The sequence below is a fragment of the Astatotilapia calliptera genome, chromosome 8 (assembly GCF_964374335.1).
Source record: "Astatotilapia calliptera chromosome 8, fAstCal68.1, whole genome shotgun sequence".
Classification (NCBI taxonomy): Eukaryota; Metazoa; Chordata; class Actinopteri; order Cichliformes; family Cichlidae; genus Astatotilapia; species Astatotilapia calliptera.
This window is the reverse complement of record NC_137429.1, coordinates 1,033,913-1,059,833: the sequence shown is the minus strand read 5'-3', so window position 1 is coordinate 1,059,833 and position 25,921 is coordinate 1,033,913. Positions and strand designations below refer to the sequence as shown.

The window sequence follows — 25,921 nt, the reverse complement described above, 5'->3', positions numbered from 1 at the left end:
GAATCGCAGGTGATCAGGCTGTTCCCTCACACCAGCACGCCTTCAAACACTCAAACTTTATTAGCACAGCAGCTGTTTCACACATCCACAGCTCCCTGATCCACCAAGTGTGTGTCTGATGTCAGGTTAGCCCTCCTTTATAAAGTCAGCTGTTGGTACAATAATCAATGTGACTGGTCAGCTGTTGGTGGCCCCGCCCCTTTATGTGATGGCCAGCTGAGCGCCACGTGAGCCCGGGGGCAGAGAAACTGCACCCAGGTCAGTTTCACGCCCACAGCAGGAGTCTGATCTTTGATCCGTTTCTGGTCATTCACAAAGTGTATTTTAGTAAACTTCAGGTGTCAGCCTGCAGAGCAGGTGAAGGGTCATCCTCCAGCTGTTTGTTTTTTTTAACTTTATTTAACAAACAATGAGTATACAACATACGAACAGATGAAGTATACAAAACAACAAAATGAACACACAAAGCCAGGGGTAAATAGAAAAAAGTAACAATTATAAGAATACACGCAAAAATTCACATACATGTATTGTTTTGAGCGTTTTTGTTGGTGGAGTCTGATATTGATTGTATGTACATTTCCACATCCTTAAAATAATGACAGAAATATGGTGTTTTGTTAGTAAACTTACATGTATGGATAAGAAATTTAGCTAAAAGTATTTATCATAAAAAAACATTTATCATTCTTCTTGGGGAACTTAAAGAAACAAAACATTTTCCCATCGTAAAGAAAACTCCCTTAAAATATGGACAATGACAAAACCCTCCAGCTGTTAGTCTACTGAATGCGCAGTCATCACGTGTTCCGTGTCACATGAACTACTCCACCTCAGGTCCTCAAGAACGTTTCAAGGTCCTGAAAGGTGCATAGAGAACACGTCCAGGAAGCATGGCAGGACCTCAGGGAGTCTGAATCCGAGGGAAAATAATCAGATTACACACACACACTTTTTCTCTTGAGTCTGTTTGAAGCAACATCGGTAAATCTCCCCGTGGAGGCCTCGCGGAGAGCCGTAGGCGTCTGAGGCGCGCTCCAGTCCAGCAGAAAAAAACTGGTCCTGTCCTCCGGCCGCGGGGGGCGCTGTCCTCTCGTCACAGAAGGGCGGTTACTTTTCTGTTTCCGGGTTTTTGGAGAGCAACGTGTGGAGGTAACCCGCATCTCGGCACCAAAACACTCCGACACTCCGAACCAAAGTGACCGAGCGGGAACGACTGTAGTCCGGCCTGACACATCGGAGACACCGGAACGTCCTGCAGCCATGGGCCCGGTGAGTGAGAGGCTTAAATCCGCCGTTTAATGAACGGAGTCTGGTCTGAGAGAACAAACATGCTCAAAGCGTCTGTGTCCTCACAGCCCGAGTCCACAGAAAACCCACGATTTTAGAGTCAGACTCATTTTAAAACAGCTCCCGGGTGTTCAGAGGGATACCAGAGCCCCAAAATAACGGCGCATTGAACGGAGTGTGGTCCGAGCACACACGGTGATGGCGCCTCCATCAGAGCCCGCTGCTGCTTTACGCCTGACAACATCACAAACGGTCACGTGGAAGGACTCAGTGTCTGATGGTCTGCCCCGAGTCAGCCACTCTGTGTCCCACTCAGGAAAGAAACACACCTCATCATCCACCCAGCTACGTAGCACATGTAGTGTCCTGTAGTACCAGGCAGTATGAGGTAGTACTGTGTAGTATTTATTTATTTTATTTAGGACAGTGCATGTTAATGAACATAAATGTAAAAAAAAAAATTACATGAATGTAAACATGCCAGATTATAGCCAAAGGCTAACTTCCATCTGTTGTCCTTAAGCATAAAAAAATAGACATAATAATTCATAAAAATTCATCATTCATTCATAATAAAAACTCCATCACCAAACTTACACATACACACCATTCTGTTCCCAAATAAAACATTAAAACTATACAACTCATACATGATCACACACTTGATTTGTCCATAACCAGTTTTTAACCTTTGCCTTAAACAAACTGAATGTCAAGCATTCTCTAATGGGTTGAGGAAGACTGTTCCACAGATGGCCTCCTGGACAGAGAGGACGTTCTGCCCAAATGCTGTCCGTCTGTGGGGTGTAAACACGTCTCCTCAGATTGTAGCTCGAGTGGTCCTGTCTGAGCTTTCTTTATGCCTAATGAACTGCTTTAGTGGTGGTGGAGCAAGAGAGTGTAAGACTTTATATATTAAACTCACTGTTTTAAGTTTCACTAAGTTATTGAAGTTCAGTAATTTATGTTTTTTAACACATGACAGTGGTGGTGGGAGGTCGGTTTTTTGTCAAGTAGTTTTAAACGTCTAAATGTTTTCAATAGTTTTAAGTGTTGTTGGACAAGCAAGTGACCAGGACGTCAAACAGTAGTCCATATGAGAGATGATCATTGAGTAAAAATAAGTTTTTGCAACATTCATATTTAAATTATTACGTATATGATTAAAATTTTGATTATTAAATTTAAGTACCTGGGACTGAGGTAGTACTGTGTAGTGCGAGGTAGGGCCGCCACAAACGATTATTTTGATAGTCGACTAGTCACCGATTATTTTTGCGATTAGTCGACTAATCAGATCATCATCCATTGGACGTAAAACTACAGCTTATTGCACCAGCAGCATCTGCTCTTATATAACTATCATTAGCTTACAGCTTTAAGTGTTTAAGGTCTGTGCTAACTAAAAATAAAGACAAGATGATAGTTTATTAGATTTTAATGAAATTTGCAGATTGTTTCGGTGAAGTTGAATGAACTCCTTGCTATCTAAAATATAACAGGACACTGGAGTATATTCTGAGCATCTCACACTTCTGATAATCAGCTGTCTGCTTGACGTTTATTCAGCTGTGTAAAAACTTTAATCTCAGCCAAACCGATTTACTCAGGAACAAATACAATACAAAAAAAAGCCAAACAATAACATTTTTAAGTTATCTAAGTGACTCATATATCATGTTTAACCTGAGTAACGAAAGACAGCGGTGGGTTTGAAAACGATTTGCTGGGAGTCCGGTGTTCTCACGGCGCTAGTGAGCCTAGCCCCCGGCTAGCTATCGAGCTAGTGGGTAACAGACGTCTCCGAAAACGTCGGAGCGCTTTTGAAAATATGTGGTGTCTTGATAAACTGAGCAGATATTTGAGGTTTCCACAGCTACATTCTCCATGAAAATATGTTAAACGTTTATTTTGTGACCCAGAAAGAATAATAAGAGTAATATTAAAACTAACTAGCTGCCGCCATTGTTGGAAACTACGGAGCCCCACAGGGGACATGGGAGAAAAAAAAAATTAGGGAGAAAAAAAAAATTAAGACGGACTTTTGCGAGATCTCGCAAAACTCCAACAATGGCGGCAGCTACTTAGTTGTAATATTACTCTTTTTTGGTCACAAAATACACTTTTAAGATATTTTGAGGCGTGAATGTAGTTGTGTAAACGTCAGATACCTGCTCGGTTTACAAGACATCACATATTTGCAAAAGTGCTCCGACGTTTTTGGAGATCTGACACCCACTAGCTCGAAGCTAACGGGCGGTCGAGACCTACTACAGCCGGGAGGAACACCGCTTTCCCGGCACATCGTGCCTCGACCTCCCGGTCGGCTTCGAGCTGGCGGCCTCCGAAGAATGCGGCTAAAACTTTTGCGAGCTCTAGCAAAAGTCCGTCTTAATTTTTTTTTTTTCTCCCATGTCCCCTGCGGGGCTCCGTAGGAAACTGAGCAGGGCTGCGCTATGAATTCTGGGACACAGCTTCTTCTTCTTCGGGGTTTAACGGCAGCTGGCATCCTTGTACATGCAGTGCTGCCATCTTCTGTTTCAGTCCGTTATTACACTCTTAAATCCTGCTACTCATTCCTGCGTCTTTTGTGATCTTACAAAGCTTCAAACGACGCGTCGACTATTAAATCAGTCGTGACTAGTCGACTAATCGTGGCAGCCCTAGTGCGAGGTAGTACTGTGTAGTGCGAGGTAGTACTGTGTAGTGCGAGGTAGTACTGTGTAGTGTGAGGTAGTACTGTGTAGTGCGAGGTAGTACTGTGTAGTGTGAGGTAGTACTGTGTAGTGTGAGGTAGTACTGTGTAGTGCGAGGTAGTACTGTGTAGTGCGAGGTAGTACTGTGTAGTGTGAGGTAGTACTGTGTAGTGTGAGGTAGTACTGTGTAGTGCGAGGTAGTACTGTGTAGTGCGAGGTAGTATTGTGTAGTGGGAGGTAGTACTGTGTAGTGCGAGGTAGGGCTGCCACAATTACGTCGACTATCAAAATCGTCGACGACTGATTTAATAGTCGACGCGTCGTTTGAAGCTTTGTAAGATCACAAAAGACGCAGGAATAAGTAGCAGGATTTAAGAGTGTAATAACGGACTGAAACAGAAGATGGCAGCACTGCATGTACAAGGATGCCAGCTGCCGTTAAACCCTGAAGAAGAAGAAGAAGCTGTGTCCCAGAATTCATAGCGCGGCCCAGCTCAGTTTCCAACAATGGCGGCAGCTAGTTAGTTTTAACTTTACTCTTATTATTCTTTCTGGGTCACAAAATAAACGTTTAACATATTTTCAGGCGAGAATGTAGCTGTGTAAACCTCAAATATCTGCTCAGTTTATCAGGACACCACATATTTTCAAAAGCGCTCCGACGTTTTCGGAGACGTCTGTTACCCACTAGCTCGATAGCTAGCCGGGGGCTAGGCTAACTAGAGCCGTGAGAACACCGGACTCCCGGCAAATCGTTTTCAAACCCACCGCCGTCTTTCGCTACTCAGGTTAAATATATATGAGTCACTTAGATAACTTAAAAATGTTATTGTTTGGCTTTTTTTAGTATTTTATTTGTTCCTGAGTAAATCGGTTTGGCTGAGATTAAAGTTTTTACACAGCTGAATAAACGTCAAGCAGACAGCTGATCATCAGAAGTGTGAGATGCTCCAGAATTTACTCCGGTGTCCTGTTATATTTTAGATAGCAAGGAGTTTATTAAACGTCACCGAAACAATCTGCAAATTTCATTAAAATCTAATAAACTATCATCTTGTCTTTATTTTTAGTTAGCACAGACCTGAAACACTTCAAGCTGTAAGCTAATGATAGTTATATAAGAGCAGATGCTGCTGGTGCAATAAGCTGTAGTTTTACGTCCAATGGATGATGATCTGATTAGTCGACTAATCGCAAAAATAATCGGTGACTAGTCGACTATCAAAATAATCGTTTGTGGCAGCCCTAGTGCGAGGTAGTACTGTGTAGTGGGAGGTAGTATTGTGTAGTGCGAGGTAGTATTGTGTAGTGGGAGGTAGTACTGTGTAGTGCGAGGTAGTACTGTGTAGTGCGAGGTAGTATTGTGTAGTGCGAGGTAGTATTGTGTAGTGGGAGGTAGTACTGTGTAGTGCGAGGTAGTATTGTGTAGTGCGAGGTAGTACTGTGTAGTGGGAGGTAGTACTGTGTAGTGTGAGGTAGTATTGTGTAGTGCGAGGTAGTATTGTGTAGTGGGAGGTAGTACTGTGTAGTGGGAGGTAGTACTGTGTAGTGGGAGGTAGTATTGTGTAGTGCGAGGTAGTACTGTGTAGTGGGAGGTAGTACTGTGTAGTGCGAGGTAGTATTGTGTAGTGCGAGGTAGTATTGTGTAGTGGGAGGTAGTACTGTGTAGTGGGAGGTAGTACTGTGTAGTGCGAGGTAGTACTGTGTAGTGCGAGGTAGTACTGTGTAGTGCGAGGTAGTATTGTGTAGTGGGAGGTAGTACTGTGTAGTGGGAGGTAGTACTGTGTAGTGCGAGGTAGTACTGTGTAGTGCGAGGTAGTACTGTGTAGTGCGAGGTAGTATTGTGTAGTGGGAGGTAGTACTGTGTAGTGCGAGGTAGTATTGTGTAGTGCGAGGTAGTACTGTGTAGTGCGAGGTAGTATTGTGTAGTGGGAGGTAGTACTGTGTAGTGGGAGGTAGTACTGTGTAGTGCGAGGTAGTACTGTGTAGTGTGAGGTAGTACTGTGTAGTGTGAGGTAGTACTGTGTAGTGCGAGGTAGTATTGTGTAGTGGGAGGTAGTACTGTGTAGTGGGAGGTAGTACTGTGTAGTGGGAGGTAGTACTGTGTAGTGCGAGGTAGTACTGTGTAGTGTGAGGTAGTACTGTGTAGTGTGAGGTAGTACTGTGTAGTGCGAGGTAGTATTGTGTAGTGGGAGGTAGTACTGTGTAGTGCGAGGTAGTACTGTGTAGTGGGAGGTAGTACTGTGTAGTGCGAGGTAGTACTGTGTAGTGCGAGGTAGTATTGAGGCGGCAGAGCGTCTGAGCGCCACGCCCACAGTGAGTCCAGTAAATCAGCAGCTCGACGCTGAGTTTGTCTCTGATTGGTCGGTTTAGAGTCGGTCACACAGCGTCAGGTGTTCACAGGATCCAAGCCAGAGCCTCCATGGACCGTGACATCATTGCTGAACACCTCTCCTTCTTTCCTCTGACGCTCCGCAGCCTCGCTCGAAGAAGCGGCGGCCGACGTTTCGCCGCCTGCTGAAGACGAGTGGCGTGAAGCTGGAGAACAAGCTGAAGAACCGCCAGCTGAAGCAGCAGAACGTCGCCAAGAAGCAGCGCAAGGAGCAGAAAAGGCTGAGGCAGGCGGTGAAGGGCGCCGTCGGCGAAACGCCCCGCCCCCTGGAGACGTACAGGAAGAGACCAGGTGAGCGGCAAACGATCACGTGATTACTAACGTCTGCTGTAAACCAATCAGAGACCAGAACTGTCTGACCCTGCTCCTGCTCGTACAGAGGAGGAGGAGGAGGAGGAGTTTCTGGAGAGCCTACCCACAGACATGATGGAGCAGGAAGACCTGCAGCAGATGACCGCCATGGCTCGCCAGGCGTCCTTCATCACCAGGGACCTGTCGTCATGGTAACTCCAACACACACACACACAAACCATATTTAGATACAGAAGCAGGTGTGATGCACAGTGACTGAGGTGCGTTTGTGTGGTGCGGCGGGGCGTCCCAGCGGGCCGGTGCATGGCGGGAAGAAGCGGAAATCGGACGTAGCTCGCAGCTACGAGAAGGTTCCCAGGAAGATGGCGAGGACGGAGGAAAAGGAAGTGATCCACCTGCTGCCGATCAAAGACAAGACGGGCGTGATCCCACAGAGCGTCGAGAGGGGTACGGCGTGCTGCGTTGATCCCTGATCAATCTGATTGGTTCTGTGCGGCTGTGTCGAAACGTCTCCCTCTGTTCTTTCAGTGGTGGAGAAGCAGCCGGAGGAGCAGGAGCAGGGGGAGGAGCAGGAGGAGGAGCAGGAGGAGGAGCCTGATGATGTCGACACAGGTATGAAAAGCCATCAGAACTTTTGGAATAAGAATTAAACTCCGCAGGCACGGCGGGGTAAACGCCTCCGTGACGAGGCTGAGGCGTCCTCTCATCTGTCACGTGTCCTCCTTGCAGAGGCGGAGCCACCGAGCTGCCAGGAGATGACGCCGGCGCAGAGAGAGCGGCTCAGGAATCAGAAGCTTAACGAGAGGAAGCTGACCATCGCCGGCCTGGCATCGGCCATCGTGTCGGACCCCATCGGCAGCGTAAGGCCGGGCGCCGCTCTGGGATCAGGCTCGTGGCGTGTATGTGTGTGTTTAACGTGACGTCGTGTGTGACAGATAAAGCGCGTGAAGGAGCTGCGGGGGATGCTGATGGAGGCCGACCCCAGCGTGGCGGTGACGGTCAGAAAGCTGGTGATGGTTTCTTTGATGGAGGTCTTCAAAGACATCGCCCCCACCTACAGGATCCGACCTCTGACCTCGGCGGAGAAGACCGCTAAGGTGCGTTTGTGAGTTTGTTTGTAGAGGAAGCGCCTGGCGGCAGGTCGCCACAGTCGCCACGTTTTAACCTGCTGCTTCTGCCGCTCGCCGTCTTCCAGGTGAAGAAGGAGACGCAGGTGCTCCGAGAGTTCGAGGAGGGTTTGGTGAGTCAGTACAAGTTCTACCTGGAGGACCTGGAGCAGACTGTCAAAGGTACGCCTCCGTCACCATAGCAACAGCCACACACTGACACCCGCACACCTCACGGCGCCCTGACCGCTCATCTCCGCCCACAGACTGGAAGCAGAAGAAGAAGAAGCGCAGTCAGGCGGTGGCGCTGCAGGCGTACGGCGGGCTGGCCGAGGTCGCCGTCCGCTGCCTGTGCGAGCTGCTCGTCGCTCTGCCTCACTTCAACTTCCACAACAACATTGTGGTCGTCCTGGCGCCGCTGATGAACGACTCCACCAAGAAGGTGAGTCTCATGGGCGCCGCAGCGCAGCCCAGCATTGTGCGACGCCTTCACGTGCTCTTTGTGTTTCAGGTGTCCGGCGTGTGCTGTGACGCGTTCAGGAAGCTCTTCCAGCAGGACAGAGCGGGCGGGGCCTCGCTGGCCACGGTGCGAGTTATCTCCGGCCTCGTGAAGAGCCTGAACTACAACGTCCGACCCGAGGTAACGAACGAAACGTATCCAGGCCACGCCCACTCCGAGAAGACTGTTGATAAATTATTAATCAGACGCTGTTAACTCCGCCCCCTCCAGCTGCTGCGGACGCTGCTGAGTCTGAGGATTAAAGAGGTGGAGATGAAGAAGGACATCGAGGCTGCGGCACCAAAGAAGAAGTTCATGACCAACAAGGAGAGGAAGAAGAACCTGTCGAGGATGCAGAGGAAGGTAAACCCTCGCACCGAGTCCTTATTGGTTGTTTCAGCGGTCGGCTCCGCCCCCGACAGCCCCGTTAACGAGGCCTCGTTCATTTTAAGGGCTGGAGCTGCAGCAGCAGACGAACAGTGAGAGAAACTCAGGCTTTAGAAACAGGAACATGTGTTCATTCAAACGTTTGTGCCAGAAACATCAGCACAAAGAGATGATCTGCTCACGATCACAAGGTAAACAAAGGATCCAAATATGGGCGAAACGTGTAAAAGATATTTTTAATTTAAAATAAACTCCAAACATAATAATGTGAGAATAAGAGAATGTGTCAATGAAAAGTTAATGTTACTGGGGCAAAATATAAAAAACAATTCTTACAATAACCTGAGGAAATATTAGCAAAGTAACAAAAACACGAGAAGAACATGTGAGTCAGAATAAAATGTTTCTACATGCTCGTGCGAATTCACTGAAGTCTATGAGCATTAATATAAGAAGCATTAACAACTTCCTCTGTGATGAGCTGATGCTCAGGGATTTCTCAGTCCGTCCAGCAGGGGGCAGTGAGAGACACCAACCTGTGTGTGTGTGTGTGTGTGTGTGTGTGTGTGTGTGCGTGTGTGTGCGTGTGTGCGTGTGTGTGTGTGTGTGTGTAGTGGAAGAAGGCTGAGGAGAAGCTGGAGAAGGAGCTGCTGGAAGCCGAAGCCTCAGAGAGCAAAGACAAGAAGATCAAGCTGGTGAGTTGAAAGGTCACGAGCGTGTACGGTGAGAGGAAGGACACTCCTCCTCCTCCTCCTCCTCACCCCTCTGCTCTTCCTCTCCAGCACACAGAGACGCTGAACATCGTCTTCCTCATTTACTTCAGGATTTTGAAGAAGGCTCAGAAATCAGTTCTTCTCCCTGCAGTTCTGGAGGGGCTCGCCAAGTGCGCGCACACACACACACACACACACACACACACACACAATCTTTAGTACTACTATAGTGCTGAATATGATGTCATTTCCTGTCAGTTTTGCTCACCTCATCAACCTGGAGTTCTTTGATGACCTGCTCAACGTGCTGCAGGACCTCATCCATGCAGGAGTGAGTGTTCATATTTGACCCCGCCCCCTGCAGAGTCACCTGCTAGTTTGGTGTCACAAATAGTTCTTTATTTATTTTTGTTTCTTTATTTATACCTGCAGGATTTGTCCAATAAGGAGACGCTGCACTGCATCCAGACCGTCTTCACCATCCTGTCAGGACAAGGTCAGACTCTGTGTGTGTGCTCGTATATCTGACTTGTGAAGACCTTAGTCTGATGAAGACCTTTGAGGCCATTTTAAATATTTTTGTTATATGATCACAAGAAGTCAGGACCTTCTTTGTGTATCAATGTCGAGACATTTGTGGATGTTTATTTAAATAAGCTGCAATAACGAGTTGTTTTAAAGGTTCAGACTTGGATTGTAGTCCTGGGAATATGTAAGGGTCCCCTCCCAGTGACATAGACAAACGTATGTGTTCGTGTTAGGCTCACAGAGGCACATGTGCAGCACTGCTCAGCAATAGCACTGGCTACAGTTTATTCTCACTGAGATAGACCAATAAATTATTTTTAAAAACTCTTTGAAAAGTCAGGTGTGTTTCCTGCACATGATGTCACTTCCTGTTGAGTTTCCTGGATCAATAAAGTTTGTTTGTGTATCAGGTGACGTCCTGAACATCGACCCGCTCAACTTTTACTCTCAGTTATATAAACTGCTGCCCAGGCTCCACGCAGGTCAGTTAGCCTCACTTTGAACCGGCAGTATGACGTCACACGTCACATGATTGTTTTAACAGCCACGCTTTGAATCCCTCAGGGGCGCCCAACGATGACGCCATCATTGTACTGCGGTGTCTGGACGCAATGCTGACCCGCCGCAGGAAGCAGGTGACCCTACAGAGGGCGATGGCGTTTGTCAAAAGGCTGAGCACGATCAGTCTGCACGTAATGCCCAACGCCAGCGTGGGAATTCTTGCCGCCAACCGAGCCACGATGCATGTGAGTCTGAACGTGTGTGTTGACATCCTGTCTTCGTCCCCTCGTCCCCAACCGCCAACCCTCCCTGAGCAGAACTCCTCCCCGCCCGGTCCCACTGTCGGCAGAGTGCTTACTCATCGATCGTGATTTCAGGGGTTTTCTCTGTGTTAGTGGACGCTCCTACACTCTTTACATTACAGCATGAAGCACCTCGACGTGACTGTCGTGATTTGTTGCTATATAAAAGTCTGATTCAGTCACTTGAAAAGAGGTGTGGTTACCTAACAGCTGCTCAGTAATTCAAGTAGTTGTACAGGTAGAAGTTTGACGTGTGTGTGTGTGTCTCAGTCCTTCCCAAAGTGTGACTTCCTGCTGGACAACGAGATTCAGGGCAGTGGGTTCTACCTGCCGGAGCTCGACGAACCTGAACACTGCAACGCTCAGAACACAGCACTGTGGGAGCTACACACACTGCAGGTACACACACACTGCAGACACACACACACAGGTATGCAGGTGCACACATGGCCCCACGTGTTTCTGAATGTAGCTGCGCGGTGTTTGTGCTCTTTCAGAGACATTACCACCCGGTCGTGCGGCGGTTTGCTGTCCACCTGAGTCAGGGCGCTCCCTCTGAAGGCTCGGCGGCGCTCAGTGCGGAGCTGAGTCGCAGGTACACACACACATCACCTGTGTTTAATCAGAAAGCTTGGCCTGTGTGAGGATCAGTGAAAACGGTGTACTGCTCCTTTAAAAGTTTCATTTTTCTGAAGTGTGAACGTTGCCCCCTGCAGGTCATCTGTGGAGCTGTTTGACGACTACAGCATCAAAGATATGACCTTTAACCCCCCTGTAGCATCACCAAGCCTCAAGAAGAAGGTTTGAAAGTCAAACTAAAATATTTTAAAGTTTAGTGAGTCATGATGACCGACTATCGCTTTGCTTTGTGTCAGGATCATTTTGTGGTCGGAGCGATGCTGCTTGACGCCGAGTTGCAGAGAAGACTCGAGTGCGCCCTGACCGCCGCCGAGGACACACAGCTGGACTTTACTGCAGCGCACACACACAAAACCACCCAGCACTGACACACACACACATAAAATAAAACAACATTTTATGGCCATCAGGAGAGGAAGTACAGCTGCAACCTGATAGGCAGACCTTCAAAATAAAAGCCCAAAGTGTCTTCAGGGTGGAGTTGGACTGTTTTCATCATGTTGATGTGAAGAGTTGTGATGTTGGGCAACCCGGTGAGTCGATGCGGAGTGCCCAGTTTGAGTGCCATGACTGTGCTGTTTAAATGTCAGATATTAAAAATAAAGACCAGAAAAACTCTTCTTTAACATTTAAGCTGCTTTTATTTTTTTAGAGGCTGGGGTCTGCCACACCAGGTAAGACCCCAGGTGCAGGCTGTGTAAAGATGACCCAGAGACAAGATGCTAGCATGCAGGGCATACATGGAACGCCATAGCCAAGTGGCCAGCATAGTATACAGAAACATCTGGAAGCCCCGAGGTCAACATGGGAGGTGGTGGAGAATGACCGAGCTAAGCTCCTGTGGGACTTGCAGATACAGACGGACAAACAGGTGGTGGCTAACCAACCGGACATAGTGGTGGTAGACAAACAGAAGGAGTCGGCCGTAGTGATCGATGTAGCGGTTCCCAGGTGTGATGTGACGTAGCCGAGCATTTCTGAGCTGTGGTTCTGGAACCTCGTTCAAACGGTGGCCTTCCTGGTACAAACTTTTTCACACGACCTCTGGAAGCTTCTCCTCCGGGCGGTCTTTCTCTTCCCTGTGTGCGGTCAGATCCAGGCGCAGCTCGCACAAGGCTGACAGATACTCGTCGTTGTTGGCGTCTAATTCCAGAGCGCGCTCATAATTTCTCACAGCCCTGCTCCGATTGCCCTCAGCTCTGGCCACTGCTCCCAGGATGCCATAGGACGCGGCGTCGCTGCGATTCTTTTTGAGGCGTCCCTCAGCTATCGTCGTCAGTTTCTGCAAAAGAATACCTGAAGGTTACTTCCTGTTTACTAAGATGAGGTTGAGTTTGCATTAGTTTTGCATAAAGCAGAGTGAGAAGCTGGCCAACCTTCACACAGTGCTTCCAATGTGATGTGTTGATGCATAACTCCAGAGCCTGTTGGATGCAGCACAGGACACGTTAGCAGACGGTTAACTGTCCACAGCTCGACTTTCCAAATGTCCGTCTGCCTCAGAGGCCCGTTCGCTAATACTGGTTGCACCTGGCGTATGCACCTGGCATGCACACCTGCAGTCTGAATGCAGTTTTGGACGATCCATACCTTTTTGTAATAGGTGAGTCCGAGGTCTTTCTGAGGGGTGTGATAGTAGCAGAACTCTGCATAATACCGGTAGATGTACTGACGGATGCCTGGAGGTTCATCCTCTAATGTCTGCAGCACATCATCAAACATCTGCTGAGCTCTGAAGCAACAAACACAAAGCTTAGACACAAAAAGAATCAATGCATCAAATGTTTTTGGAATCAACAGTCCATCTGATGACAGTCTGTAGAAACATCAATACAGTCGAGTAAAACTGTCCAATCTGACATAATGTTGGTGTGACCACAGGGGTCAAAGTTTCCTTCACACACTTGTTTCCAGCTTTGGTAATATGATTCAACACTGTTTTATTCCATAAGTGATCACGTTGGTCAGGTTTAGTCCAACCGTTCTTCTACCTGTGTCATTACTACCAGCTTTTTTAAATAAACATAAAACCAACACTGAGAATATTTCATTGGAAACAAACTGACAGGTAAACATACCTCCTCCTTTCAAAGTTCTGTGCGTACTGCAGAGCCAGCAGAGCTTTTGCAGCATTGAAACCCTTCTTGAGCCTCACTGATTCCTCCAGATGCTGAATACAAAGACGTGTCCAATGCTGCACCTCTATTGGATAAAAGCAGGTGTTACTGACTGAAATATTAAACACGCCCTTGTGTCCAGTCTTTGAGTGATGACGTATGAACACTGCTCCGGTCCAAACTCCTCTGTGTTTAAGGCTGTTGTGTTTTTAACATGTTTTAATGTTTTGTATCTTGTTCTATTTAATCCGAACAAGCCCCTAAAATCAGTCAGTGATCGCTGTTGGCCTCTCTCTGTTTTTATTACCGCTGTTCATTTTAAACCCTTACGATGTAACTCCAGCCCAGCAGCAGTATATGAATGACTAACCTCGTATTATGGATGGATTATCTCAGTTGTTCTCCTGACTGAAGTTTGGTCCGTTTACAGCATCCTGCCATGCGACTGCATTTGTCTCTAACCATCGGGAACCCTCACGTTAACTTTTATCGAGTGGAAAAAAGTTGGCGTTCATCCTCCAGCTTCACTGTTTATGCTAACATAGCTGTGTCGCTAGCGATCACGTAGCACATCATTATATACCAGCTATTATACCATGTTGGAAGTGATAGAGCTGTACGTTTGAATTTGTCAGAAATCTCTCAGTCAGAACATGCTATATCATGTTTAGGTGGAAACTAGTGTGGGAAATATATTAGGTGGTAGTGCTTTAATTAGTGACATATTAATCCAGAAGCTAATGAACATACACAGCATAGAGCCTTAGAAGTGTTTCGCTTGTAACTGCCCTGCACAGCGACGGTTATAACAGGATGTACTCAGGATGTGGTATATACGATCATGGACCCCCTAACGAGAACAACAGGAAGCAGCTGAGGTGAAAGGCAATTGAGACACCTTTCTAAGTGTTATAGAAGATTACCAAAAAAGGAGTTGCATTTAACTGTTACTAACCATAATAGACTATGTGCACGTTAGCATATGTTACTTCCGGTGCGGAAACTCCTGTGGGGAGCTTTGTTTCTGGTGTCCTATTCGCGCCTGGTTTACGGTCCAAAACAAGCAAATGAATGAATCAAGCGGCGATTTACATTTCTATAGATGTCTCGGGCATTTACCCAATATATCTGTAAATGATGTTCATCGACTTGTCGATATTTTCCCCCCGCGCCTCAGAGCAAAAGAGAAAAGGATTCAAATGTTATATTTCTCAGCTGTCCCTCGTTTATCGCGGGTGTTATGTTCTAAAAATAACCAGCGAGAGGTGAAATCAAGGAGCCGATTTTATTTTTGACGGTGCAAAACGTTTGGTGGACATCGTGGACATACAGCACTGCACTTCAGAGTCACACTGCCAGCATCGATGCAGCGATTCTGTGCTGTACAGGAGAGACGGAGGAGATCGTCTGCAGCGATCAGGACGCAGGACACAATGTGACGTAAAAAAAAAAAAAAAAGCAGCAAACTTGCACTAAAAAATCTGCGAAACAGCGAGGTGAAAGGTGAACCGTGTTATAATCAGAATCAGAATACTTTATTGATCCCTGGGGGAAATTATTTTTTGTTACAGTGCTCCATTTTAAACCAACATTAAGACAAGACAGACAATACGCTAACTAAGAATAGTACAATATATACATAAATATACATACATACATACATAAGTCACTCATAAATAAATATTTGGAAAAGAAACATGTGTAGTTGTAGCAGCAAACAGTGTGTTAAGTGGATGCGTTGTACAGGGAGATGGCCACAGGCAGGAATGATTTCCTGTGTCGTTCAGTGGTGCTTTTCGGTAATCTCAGTCTCTCACTGAACGAGCTCCTGTGACTGACCAACATGTCATGGAGTGGGTGGGAGGTGTTATCCAACATTGTCTTTATCTTGGACAGCATCCGCCTCTCCGACACCATCTTGAGGGAGTCCAGCTCCATCCCCACAACATTGTTGGCCTTACGGATCAGTTTATTAAGTCTGTTGGCATCTGCGACCCTCAGCCTGCTCCCCCAGCATGCAACAGCATAGAGGATCGCACTGGCCACCACAGACTCATAGAAAATCCTCAGCATTTTCTGGCAGATGTTGAAGGACCTCAGTCGCCTCAAAAAATAGAGACGACTCTGGCCCTTCCTGTAAAGTGCTGTGGTGTTTTTAGCCCAGTCCAGTTTATTGTCAATGTGTACTCCAAGGTATTTATAGTCCTCCACAATGTCAACACTGACCCCCTGGATTGAAACAGGGGTCAAGTGTTTCCTGGTCTTCCTGAAGTCCACGATCAGTTCCTTGGTCTTTGCCACGTTGAGCTGCAGATGATTCTGCTCACACCACGTGACAAAGGAGTCGACCACAGCCCGGTACTCTGTCTCATCATCCCTGCTGATGCATCCAACCACCGCAGAGTCATCAGAAAACTTCTGAAGATGGCAGGTCTCTGTGCAGTGGCTGAAGCGAGGGACCGCTGTAATTTTTAAGCTAAGTCACAACATACCCTTCGTACATACTAATGTATAGAAACCCTTACAATCATTCATTTTTGTGTGGCTTTTTTCAGGGTTTGTTAACATGCTGTGTAGGTGTGTACTTGACGAGCTGATCTCGACATAACGGGAAACATCTGGTTTGACTATTCTTCACCTGTAGTTTGAATGCTGAACATTGGCCTGTTTAGATCATGAGACCAGTCACTATACAGAGATGTGCTTCTGCATGTGGACGATGTGTCTTCTCTGCAGTGATGCAGTTCTGCTTGTGCTGAGTGATGTAAACAACTGATCGATTGAAACACTTTAAACGTCAAAGTTGATCGTTAGACTTTTTTATGACACAACAGCGGTGAGTGTTCCCACCTTCTCTTTGTAACTTAACGCCATCTTTCCGTTTTCGAGGTTTGAACATGGTTTTGGAGGATATCTTCGCAGCAGCGATTGACTGGACCTGCTCTGAGTCTTGGTTGTTTGTTCTCAGCACAACATCAGAGAATTCGGGACACTAGCGAGCTAACTTCCTGCTAACTTCTAACTCCGTTAAACTTCATAAATCCTGTTTTCATGGATGCCTGGATGTTAAACTTAATTGTTACACCTGGTAAAGCAGCAGCACATTTTATTAAAGATGAAAGAATTTAGACCGTTCGTAACTTAGTGAAGCCGCAGTGTCCTGAAGCATAGTTTGGGCCCAGAAACAGCTAATGATGTCAGACTTAAAGACTGGATTAAACCTGAAAATGTATTCACATGTTGCAATAGACGTAGACTGCCGGGGGATTCCCATGACGCATTGAGTTTTTCCTTTCCAGTCACCTTTCTCGCTCACTATGTGTTAACAGACCTCTCTGCACTGAATCATATCTGTTATTAACCTCTGTCTCTCTTCCACAGCATGTCTTTATCCTGTCTTCCTTCTCTCACCCCAACCAATCACAGCAGATGGCCCCGCCCCTCCCTGAGCCTGGTTCTGCCGGAGGTTTCTTCCTGTTAAAAGGGAGTTTTTCCTTCCCACTGTCGCCAAAGTGCTCATAGGGGGTCATATGATTGTTGGGTTTTACTCTGTATCTATGAAGCGCCTTGAGGCGACTTATGTTGTGATTTGGCGCTATATAAATAAAATTGAATTGAATTGAATTGAAATGTTGATTGCTTTATTTGAGACCTGCTGTGGTGTGCAGAGGCACAATAATAAAGATCGTATCTCTGTCCAAATACTTACCCGACTGGAAGAACTTTATACCAGGTCCTACCTGCTGATGAGAGTATAAACAGAGTACAGTGCAGTACCTGACTCTGGTCGGACTCTTTTCCCAAGCAGCTTATTCTTCTTCTTCTCATAACACAGAGCAAGCTGGTGATGAATGAAAGATGACTGGCTTTTCTTCTCCAGCATACTCTTCAGCAGATCGATAGACTCATCCACCTGATCCTAGAACAGGGACGAGTCACGGTAACGTTGGAGAGACGAGACGTTAGAAGCATAAAACCAATATTTTATCTCGAGTCCCTTGATTCGCCATCAAGACCAGTATGTTTTTCCTATAAGCTACAGATGTTTTACCTGGTTGCGGAGATATTTTGCTACGTAGCGGGTGACTTGAGTGTTGTCCTGTCCGACTTCCAGGGCCTTCTTCACCAAACCTTTAGCCTCTGTGTGTTTGTTCGTGTCGTGGACCAGCTTCAGAGCCAGCATGGACATCAAAACGCCATCATCCGGATTTATTTCCAGGGCTCGACGAAGCTGTTCAGTGGCTGGTGATTCCTCGGGATACCAATCATTAACATTCTGCAGATAAGAGCTCCATAAGTTTGCTGGATGTAATTTATTTAATGGGTGTTACCTCTCAAAGAATCAACAACAACACGACTGCAAAGTTAATGACTACAATGGTTAATACAGGAGAATCGTATGGACTGTCTGCTTCAGCAGGATAACTGCTTATATGCTAAACCGAAAGGCTGATTGGCTGATAGATTGTACCTGTTCTGTGCGATAGAGGACGATAGCATAGCCATTGTTCCACTCCCAGTCATCAGGCTGCAGCTTCAAAGCTTTGCAGAAGCAGTCTTCAGCTTTGGTATAGTAAGAACTGGAGAACTTAAGAAAGGTCCAGCCCTTCTCCCCGTACACTTCTGGATGGAGGTCAGTGGAAGGATCAGGCGGATGGTTCACCTGCAGAGTCACAGTATATTTAACAGAAATAGATTTGATTGCAGCTAATTCTTTGACAGTGTCTGAACATTTATCAACTTTTCAGCCGAGAAGCCACAAATGCACAAACTAGTCTAGTTTGTCTCATTCGTTATATGCAGTTTATGTTTCAAAAGTTATAGTTGTCACAGAAATATCCTGAAGTGTTTGGTTGCTAAACTGAAAAGATGGTCTGATATCCATACACATGGTCCAGAAAGGAATCGTGCAACACTTCTGAACTTGTTTGTTTTGTTTGGCAGTGTGCGCTATAACAGGGTCTTCGTGTAAGTGAGTGATCGCAGGTTTAGATCCTGTAGAAACACCTCAGGTAACCTGCACACTCTGTGGTCCAGTAACAGGTCTAACATGGAGCTGTCACATTTCTCTTTATATTAAACTAACATGGAGGTTTAGGTGTTGTCAGTCTTGGCTGATTTCCAGTGTTTATGCAAAGCCAGGGCCCTTTCACAATATGTGTTCTCGTGGAGTTGTGAAACCTCATCAGTGGCTGTACTGTTCCAGTTCAAACATCAAAGTCAAGTACGCTCAAAGCGCCTCGATGTATTCCCGCTCCGCCCATTCCCTCGAGCAGGCAACGTTGTGACTTGTGTGGGCCTGGCTCAGCCAAATATCCCAGAATGCATTTTGTCCAAAACTTAGCGGCAGCGGAGAAGAGCAGCGAGTAACGTTTGAAATATGACTGTTTCTGTGACACAGAATAAACAGTCGATTTGTAAACATGCTGCATTTATCAACACATCACCTTTTTGCTTGATGGAGCACCAACTGTCAGGTGACCGGAGGCTGAGGCTTACTAGAGCCAGTGAGAACGCCTGACTCCCAGCACATTGTTTTCATTTTGATGATTTCTAAATCTTTGTGTTTATTTCAGCTTTTTTGTTGTCTTTTGTTTTCTTCTTTGTTTTTGCTTCTGAGTAAATCGGTTTGACCGAGATTAAAGTTAAAGCCCAGAAAAGTTAATTCTGTTCATCTGGACGTTTTCAGTGGGAGAAATGTTTCATCATCATCAGGTGACTTCTTCAGCCTCAGCTGACAGCAAGCTTCAACCTTATAAACAGGACATAATGACTGAAACCGTTGACGAACTTTGGGCTGCGAGGTCAGTTTATGATCATTAATATGCAAAATGTCATGTAAAAAATGAAATTAACATTAAAAATATTTTCATTCAGTTTCTGGAGCAGAAACATCTGGAGCAGCTGTTCATGGATACCCTGACGCTCCAGAAATGATGAAATGATGTTTTGAACATGTGTTCAGTGATCGTCCACTCCACAGCTGACTATGATAAGTTTTGAACCAAAATCAAATCCTTCGAACGTGTTTTCGTTCAGTGGCAGCGCAAGCTGTGCGTACAATGTTTGTAAGAGAGGTGAAGTTTGTGTTTCGGTGACAGTCTTTATGAACATATCAGTGTCTGGATATTATAACAGCCATGAAGGCTACAGGCAGGGGTTCTTTAGATGTAAAGGTTTTTATTATAGTCAGCGCCTCTAGATCCATAACAGCGTTTATGGGTGGGTGTTAAAAACGTGTTTAGAAACAGGTTAAACCAGTCGTGTTTCTGAGGGTGTATACATGCCAGTATATCCTCGACTCTCTGACAGTAAGTCTGGGACTGTACGTAGTCTTCGGTGTGGTATTTCAGCCAAGCCAGGTCTCCGTACGTCACAATGAGCCGCAGCTCGCTCTCCTGTCCGTAACACTCCCTCGTCTTCTCCTCTGACTCAGTGAGTAGCGACAGCGCCTCCTCTGGTTTACCCTGAAGATACCTGAGGATGGACAACAAACAGGAATAACTCGCAGTGCTCCAGCGTCTTCAGGGTTTTGACACGTCTTTGTACCTGTAAAGCCATGAAACTTTGCGGCGCAGAGACATTATATTATTAAGAGTAATTGCTCGCCTGACTTCACCCACACATGAACTTCCCACTCGTGATCCAAGGGGTTTAATACGATGTCAGCCCACCAGCTTCAGCGTTTCTGGGAAGGACTTCCACCGGCTTGTGAGTGTTTATGGGAATTTTTGATCATTCTTTCAGAAGCACCTTTGTGAGGTCACACTGTGCTGTTGTCCTAGCAACCACCAAACCCAGACTCCTCCATCGGAGAAGCGTGATTGGTCGCTCCAGACAACACGTCTCTAGAGCTCAGCGTGCTTCACGCATCGATGCTTGGTGATGTAAGGCTTGCATGCAGCTGTTCGCCATGGAAACATATTTCCTAAAGCTCTGTACGCAATGTTGACGTTTGGAGGTGTGCAGCGATTGACTCTGCACTATGATCCTCACTGACCCCGCTTCACTTCCTCCCAATCTCCTCCACCTTGTTCTAATTCCACTAACAGTCGGATAAAGAGGAACGTTTATGACTGGACAGGTGACATCCTATCACGGTTAAAAGCTGGAAATTCACTGAGCTCCTGGGAGCGACCTAGGTGCTGATTTTCTACACCTGTCACAGTCTGGCGAGGGCAGACTGTATGAATTGAAAAAGGACCCAAAATGCAGACTCCAAGGAACAGGGAACAAAACTTGAATGTTAACAAAAAGCGAGCCGTTTAATATGGCTGGAAAAAAAGGTACAAACAAAGGGCAAGGCAAACTGAAGCAAAATTAACACAAACCTAAACTGGGAAATCTAAACAAGCAATAAGAAAAACCTAGACAAGAAACTTGGAAGCATGGCATAGGAAACATGGCGTGGACAACAGACGACCTGAACAATCACACACTGAAAACAGAGGACTTAAATACACAGGAGGTGATTAGGGGAAGTGGAGACACATGAGGAAACAGCTGGCACACATGAACATAATGACGTCACAGTGGGAGAGTAAAACTGAACATGATGAACACAGAACACCAGACCTCTACACAATAAAACAGGAAACATAATGAGACATAGACATGACAACCCGAACTTGACAACGTAAGACACAGACATGAAACGCATGAAGAGCAGGGGAGATTTAACATGGTTGGAAACACGAGGGGAAAATAATAACTAGAAACACTTAGGCATAATAATACAAACTTGATAACATAAGACACTCAGCATGAAACACGAAGGGTGAGGGGAAGCTTAAATACAGGGGAAGAAAACACAAGGAGTCTAATAACCAAATGAACTTAGATAACCTAATGAACAAAATAAACTCAAACTTAAAACGCTGGGTCAAAAGACCCAGGACCATGACAACACCTGTGGACATGAAAGTGAATCGAACATCTGAATTCAGTGATTGGATGGGTGAGTGAATATTTTTGGCAATAATGTGCATGTAAAAAGCCAGCTTCACAGAAGCAACGCCTGCTTGCACTGTTGAATCTTGTTGTTTTCCATCTTTGTTGCTATTTTGTACCCAATTATGATGATTTTATCTTTGAATGTCCCACAAACAAAGGCTTTTAGCTGAGGGTTCCTGTTCAATGTTCTGCACTGCTTACCTCACATAAGACAGGAACCTGTAGGAGTGGGCCAGGGCGCCCCGCTGCCCCAGTTGCAGGTCTATATCATGCTGCAGCTGCTTGCTAAGGTCGTCCAACTCCAAGTCTTCCTTCTTCAGATCCCAGGTGAAACGACTCTGCAGCTTCTGCAGCCTGCGGTGTAGATCGTTACCTGGATCACTGCGTAAGACAAAACACATTCTCAATATAGTAGCAAGTGTTCACAAACATGAACAATTTAATAGGAGTATTTATGGTTTTATTTTGTGACACTAAGAAAACTGACGGAAAACAAGTGTGCAGCACATGGAAGCAACATGATGAGATTGTGTTAATCTCACTGTTAGTTTTTGAACCTCTTCAGCATGTTTGAAAAACAGAACATGCTGATCAGTCCAAACTCAAAGATCCTTGTGTCCTAATTGTTCCGTTATTTGAGGTTATGGATGTTATTTGACTGGAGGCATAACTCACAGACACGAGACGCGCCATTACTCCAATGAGTGTCCTTTATTATGAGTGCCCCCCACAACAACCCAGCAGAAACGTTCCTACCGCTTAGCATTTACCTGATGCTACATCCCCCCTACTAAACAGGATGTGATGCTGGGATATAACCAAGACAACAGATTAGACCCGCACACTTTAAAGTATACTACTGCCTTATGCTTTATCTGGTAACAGCTTGTTTACTGAACTCGTCTGGTTTCAACCCAGACTTCTCAGAATGTCCAAAAATAAACTCTCAAAGTATACAACTCTGAACACTAAGCATAAGTGCACATTTCTGAACTATTCGGTGCAGCTACAAACAACATGTTTAAACAGTGCAACCATTTGCTTTATTTCTCATTGTCTCTATGAGGGATGGGGTCGACTACCCAGCCCTCTGCCTGAGTGTGGGGATTATTCTGCCCCATTGCTCACTCACTTCCTAGCCCTATGAGCAAACATAGTCTTTTAGATATGCTGGAGGCCTCCTAGACCTGGGTGGGATCTTTCTCCCAGCTTCAGGAGTCTGCTGGCTGGCCTCCTGTGAGATAGTGTCTGGAACCGACACACTCTGTGCAGCTGGAACAGAGTTCTCAGGTGAAGCCTCTGGTGGATCGACAGAAATCTCCAGTGCCCCAGGTGTCCGTGTAAGATGGTAACGGTTTCTTCTCAGCGTGCCCTTTGCTGTCTCTACGATGTAGGACCTCGGTGAGCCTGCCATGGACACGACTGTCCCTCTAGTATCCGTGTCTGAGACCCACACTTTGTCTCCAGGATTGCGCTGTAGCATGTCATGTGCTCTGTGTCTGCGGTTGTAGTTTTGTCTTTGTTTTTGTCTGTACGTTTGTAGCTTTGAGCTTGTCTGTGTCCGTACCTCTTGGATTTAGCTGTGATGGGATGACAGGAATAGTTGTCCTTATCCTCCTACCCATGAGAAGCTCAGTCGGGCTGTAGCCAATGGAGTGGCCCGGTATGCCATAAGGGCGAGATAGGGATCACCAGACTTTTTAAGAAGACTTTTGATGGTCCTGACTGCCCTCTCGGCCTCGGACAACACCCCCAGGGCTTGCTCTGTATGATCCAAGTGCTGAAACGTGCGTATCAGCTGACTCATCTTCGTATGGCTTGGGAGCAGTGCTTCTCCAGCGGCACGCCGATTTAGGGTGGAAACCAGTAGCATACACTTCAAGAGCTCTCAGCGCAACAGAGCAGCGATATGCTCACATTGAGAAAGAGGCCCTCACTTCAACTTGGGCCTGTGAGAGGTTTGCAGAGTTCCTAATTGGGAAAACATTCCACATTGAAACAGACCACAAACCTCTGGGGTTTTAGCCATGTGACATCCAGTCCCCACTTCCCTCAGGATGGGTGTTCATACTGGAGTGCAAAATTAAAACCAATGGAAGATGGACAAGAAAAGTTCAAAGCCATCAGGTGCTCAGTTTAGAAAAAAGAGAAAAGAAGAGGAGGAGAAACAAAAGATGCAGGTAAGCAGATGTGCGATTGGATGATGGCAGCTCATCCTGAAACAATCAGAATACTTTATTAATCCCTAACGAAATTATGTGTTACAGTTGCTCCAAGAAGAAATGGTAAAAATAGCAACAGTAACAGACTAAACTGCAAACATTATGTTACAGGTTTTAATATTAATCAGTCATTGTCAGTTGTTGATTTGTCCTGTTCTCATTGTATGATGAATTATGATGGCTGTTTGCATACTGTGCACTCTCTCTCTCCATGTGTGTGTTTCTCCGGTGAGACTCAGTGTGGTTCCGACAAGTTTTATGTTAATGTACAATCCTTAATGTGTGTGTGTGTCAAGGTCAAGGTCAAGGTCAGATTTATTTATATAGCACATTTCCAACAGCCGATGCTGCACAAAGTGCTTAACAATAACAATAAAATTAAAAACTACAGTGTAATACAATAATAACAATAGAAACAATAGAATAGAAGAATTGAAACAATACTAACTAATTCAGATAAATCCAAAATGCTTGGGTCATAATGTGTTAAAAGCCAGAGCGTAAAAGTGTGTCTTTAGTAAAGATTTAAATTGCTCAAGAGTTTGAGCAGATCTAATATTAAAGGGGAGACTATTCCAAAGTCTGGGACCTGCCACAGAGAAGGATCTATCACCACGAGATTTGAGGTTAGTCCGTGGAATGGACAACAATAGTTTTGAACTAGATCTCGTGGGTTTTCCTGGAGCATAGGCAGAGAGGAGCTCTGACAAGTAGGGGGGGGCTCGGGCGTTGAGTGACTTAAAAACAAAAAGTAAGAGTTTAAATTGGATCCTGTAGGGGACAGGGAGCCAGTGTAAAGAGGCTAAAATTGGGGTTATATGCTCTCTCTGTTTGGTACCGGTTAGCAGGCGAGCAGCAGCATTTTGAACCATCTGAAGGCGATGGATGGTGGCATGATCTAGGCCATAATACAATGAATTGCAGTAGTCCAATCTGCAAGTAAGAAAAAGGTGGATGATACGCTCGAAGACGTCAGCCGGAAGGTATGGCTTTATCCTGGCTAGCTGTCTTAGCTGAAAAAAACAGGACTGAACTACTGCACTCACCTGCTTATTCAATTTAAAAGAACCATCAATGTAAACTCCGAGGTTTTTTACATGTGTTTTACAATACGAGGAGAGGGTACCCAACGTGCTGTCGATATGATTGAAATTGCCAAAAATGACAACCTCAGTTTTGTTTTCGTTTAGCTGTAAAAAATTTAATGATAACCACTGTTTAACGTCGTCAAGGCAGCGTAATAAGAGCTGCGGTTGATCTGATCCTGATTTTAAAGGTAGATAAATCTGTAGATCATCCGCAAAGCAATGAAATGAAATGCTGTACCGCGAGAAGATGGAGCCCAATGGCAGCAAATAGAGTGCGAAGAGGGCGGGACCCAAAATAGAGCCTTGAGGTACACCGTATTTAAGAGGGGCTATTTTGGAGTTGTGGGGGCCCATATTGACATAAAAGAACCTTTCTGTCAAGTAGGAGCGAAACCACTGAAGGGCAGATCCTTTTAGGCCAGCATGCGATTCTAGCCGTGATAACAGGATGTCGTGGTCAACCGTGTCAAAAGCTGCTGACAAGTCCAACAGTAAAAATCATGTGTGTGTGTGTGTGTGTGTGTGTGTGTGTGTGTGTGTGTGTGTGTGTGTGTGTGTGTATGGGGGGGGGGGAGTATTAACGTCTGTCTCTGTTCTTCCTGCGGGAGTGTGGAGACGAGAGGGCAGCGAGCACGGACACTAGTGTTAGGAAAATACGTTTTCTAGCGCTTATTTGCTGTGCATTTTGTTTTATGCATTTAATAACAGACCAGTATATTAAAGGCCACCTTTCAGTTATAAAGGTCATTAGATTGTTTAGCAAGACTGAAAACTGTGCAGAACAGGAAGCTTTGTGCAGAGTTGCAGAGACCATCGCCCACGTTTGTCCTGCTAAAAGAGAACAACAGGAAATGACCTTTGGGTTGTAAAAACTAGACACGAGTGTAGTTGTGCAGATGTTTTTGCAGCTACGTAGCGGACATGTTGAATTAAAATTGATAAAGTGACGGTTTGGTAGGGGAGGAGGGAGCAGACTATATTATACACATCTGGCCTGTAATGCTTCAGATCTGCAGATGCTTAGCACCGTGCACATCTCCCTTCTGGAAGGTAATGATTGAATAAAATGATTATAAATACTCTGGCCACTCTCACTCTGCGTCTTCTCTGTCCGGCCTGAAGAATAAAAGAACCTGGGACAATACTGGGAAGCAGAGTTTTGGAGCACAGACACTG

The 25,921-nt window shown here is 45.8% G+C and overlaps 2 protein-coding genes across 2 annotated transcripts in view; one reads left to right on the top strand and one right to left on the bottom strand.

Annotated features, from left to right (window-relative positions):
* The first annotated feature begins 1,118 nt into the window (after nt 1-1,118).
* noc3l (NOC3-like DNA replication regulator) lies at nt 1,119-11,991 on the top strand. The gene is made up of 21 exons (XM_026177736.2): nt 1,119-1,272; nt 6,465-6,669; nt 6,758-6,881; nt 6,983-7,137; nt 7,219-7,302; nt 7,420-7,550; nt 7,626-7,787; nt 7,886-7,979; nt 8,063-8,238; nt 8,308-8,436; nt 8,527-8,658; nt 9,297-9,377; nt 9,465-9,565; nt 9,654-9,726; nt 9,828-9,891; nt 10,334-10,405; nt 10,488-10,669; nt 10,997-11,125; nt 11,224-11,321; nt 11,443-11,527; nt 11,602-11,991. Exons 1-21 carry the CDS (start codon nt 1,264-1,266, stop codon nt 11,731-11,733), a joined length of 2,418 nt encoding a protein of 805 aa, XP_026033521.2. The 5' UTR covers nt 1,119-1,263; the 3' UTR covers nt 11,734-11,991.
* Nucleotides 11,990-25,921, bottom strand: part of LOC113028341 (uncharacterized) — a 26,159-nt gene continuing 12,227 nt past the window's right edge. Inside the window, exons 11-19 of the mRNA XM_080305732.1 lie at nt 21,637-21,816; nt 19,770-19,959; nt 17,954-18,145; nt 17,534-17,758; nt 17,260-17,401; nt 13,444-13,567; nt 12,956-13,097; nt 12,742-12,789; nt 11,990-12,647 (exon numbers count right to left, since the gene is read on the bottom strand). Coding sequence (XP_080161858.1) covers nt 12,399-12,647; nt 12,742-12,789; nt 12,956-13,097; nt 13,444-13,567; nt 17,260-17,401; nt 17,534-17,758; nt 17,954-18,145; nt 19,770-19,959; nt 21,637-21,816 — 1,492 coding nt within the window. The 3' untranslated portion in view covers nt 11,990-12,398. The remainder of the gene's footprint in view (nt 12,648-12,741; nt 12,790-12,955; nt 13,098-13,443; nt 13,568-17,259; nt 17,402-17,533; nt 17,759-17,953; nt 18,146-19,769; nt 19,960-21,636; nt 21,817-25,921) is intronic.

Bases quoted from the DNA above. Each gene is read 5' to 3' on its own strand.
- noc3l (XM_026177736.2), top strand. The intron at 7,303-7,419 runs GTATGAAAAGCC...TCCTCCTTGCAG, and splicing joins GCCTGATGATGTCGACACAG to AGGCGGAGCCACCGAGCTGC. The intron at 10,406-10,487 runs GTCAGTTAGCCT...TGAATCCCTCAG, and splicing joins GCTGCCCAGGCTCCACGCAG to GGGCGCCCAACGATGACGCC.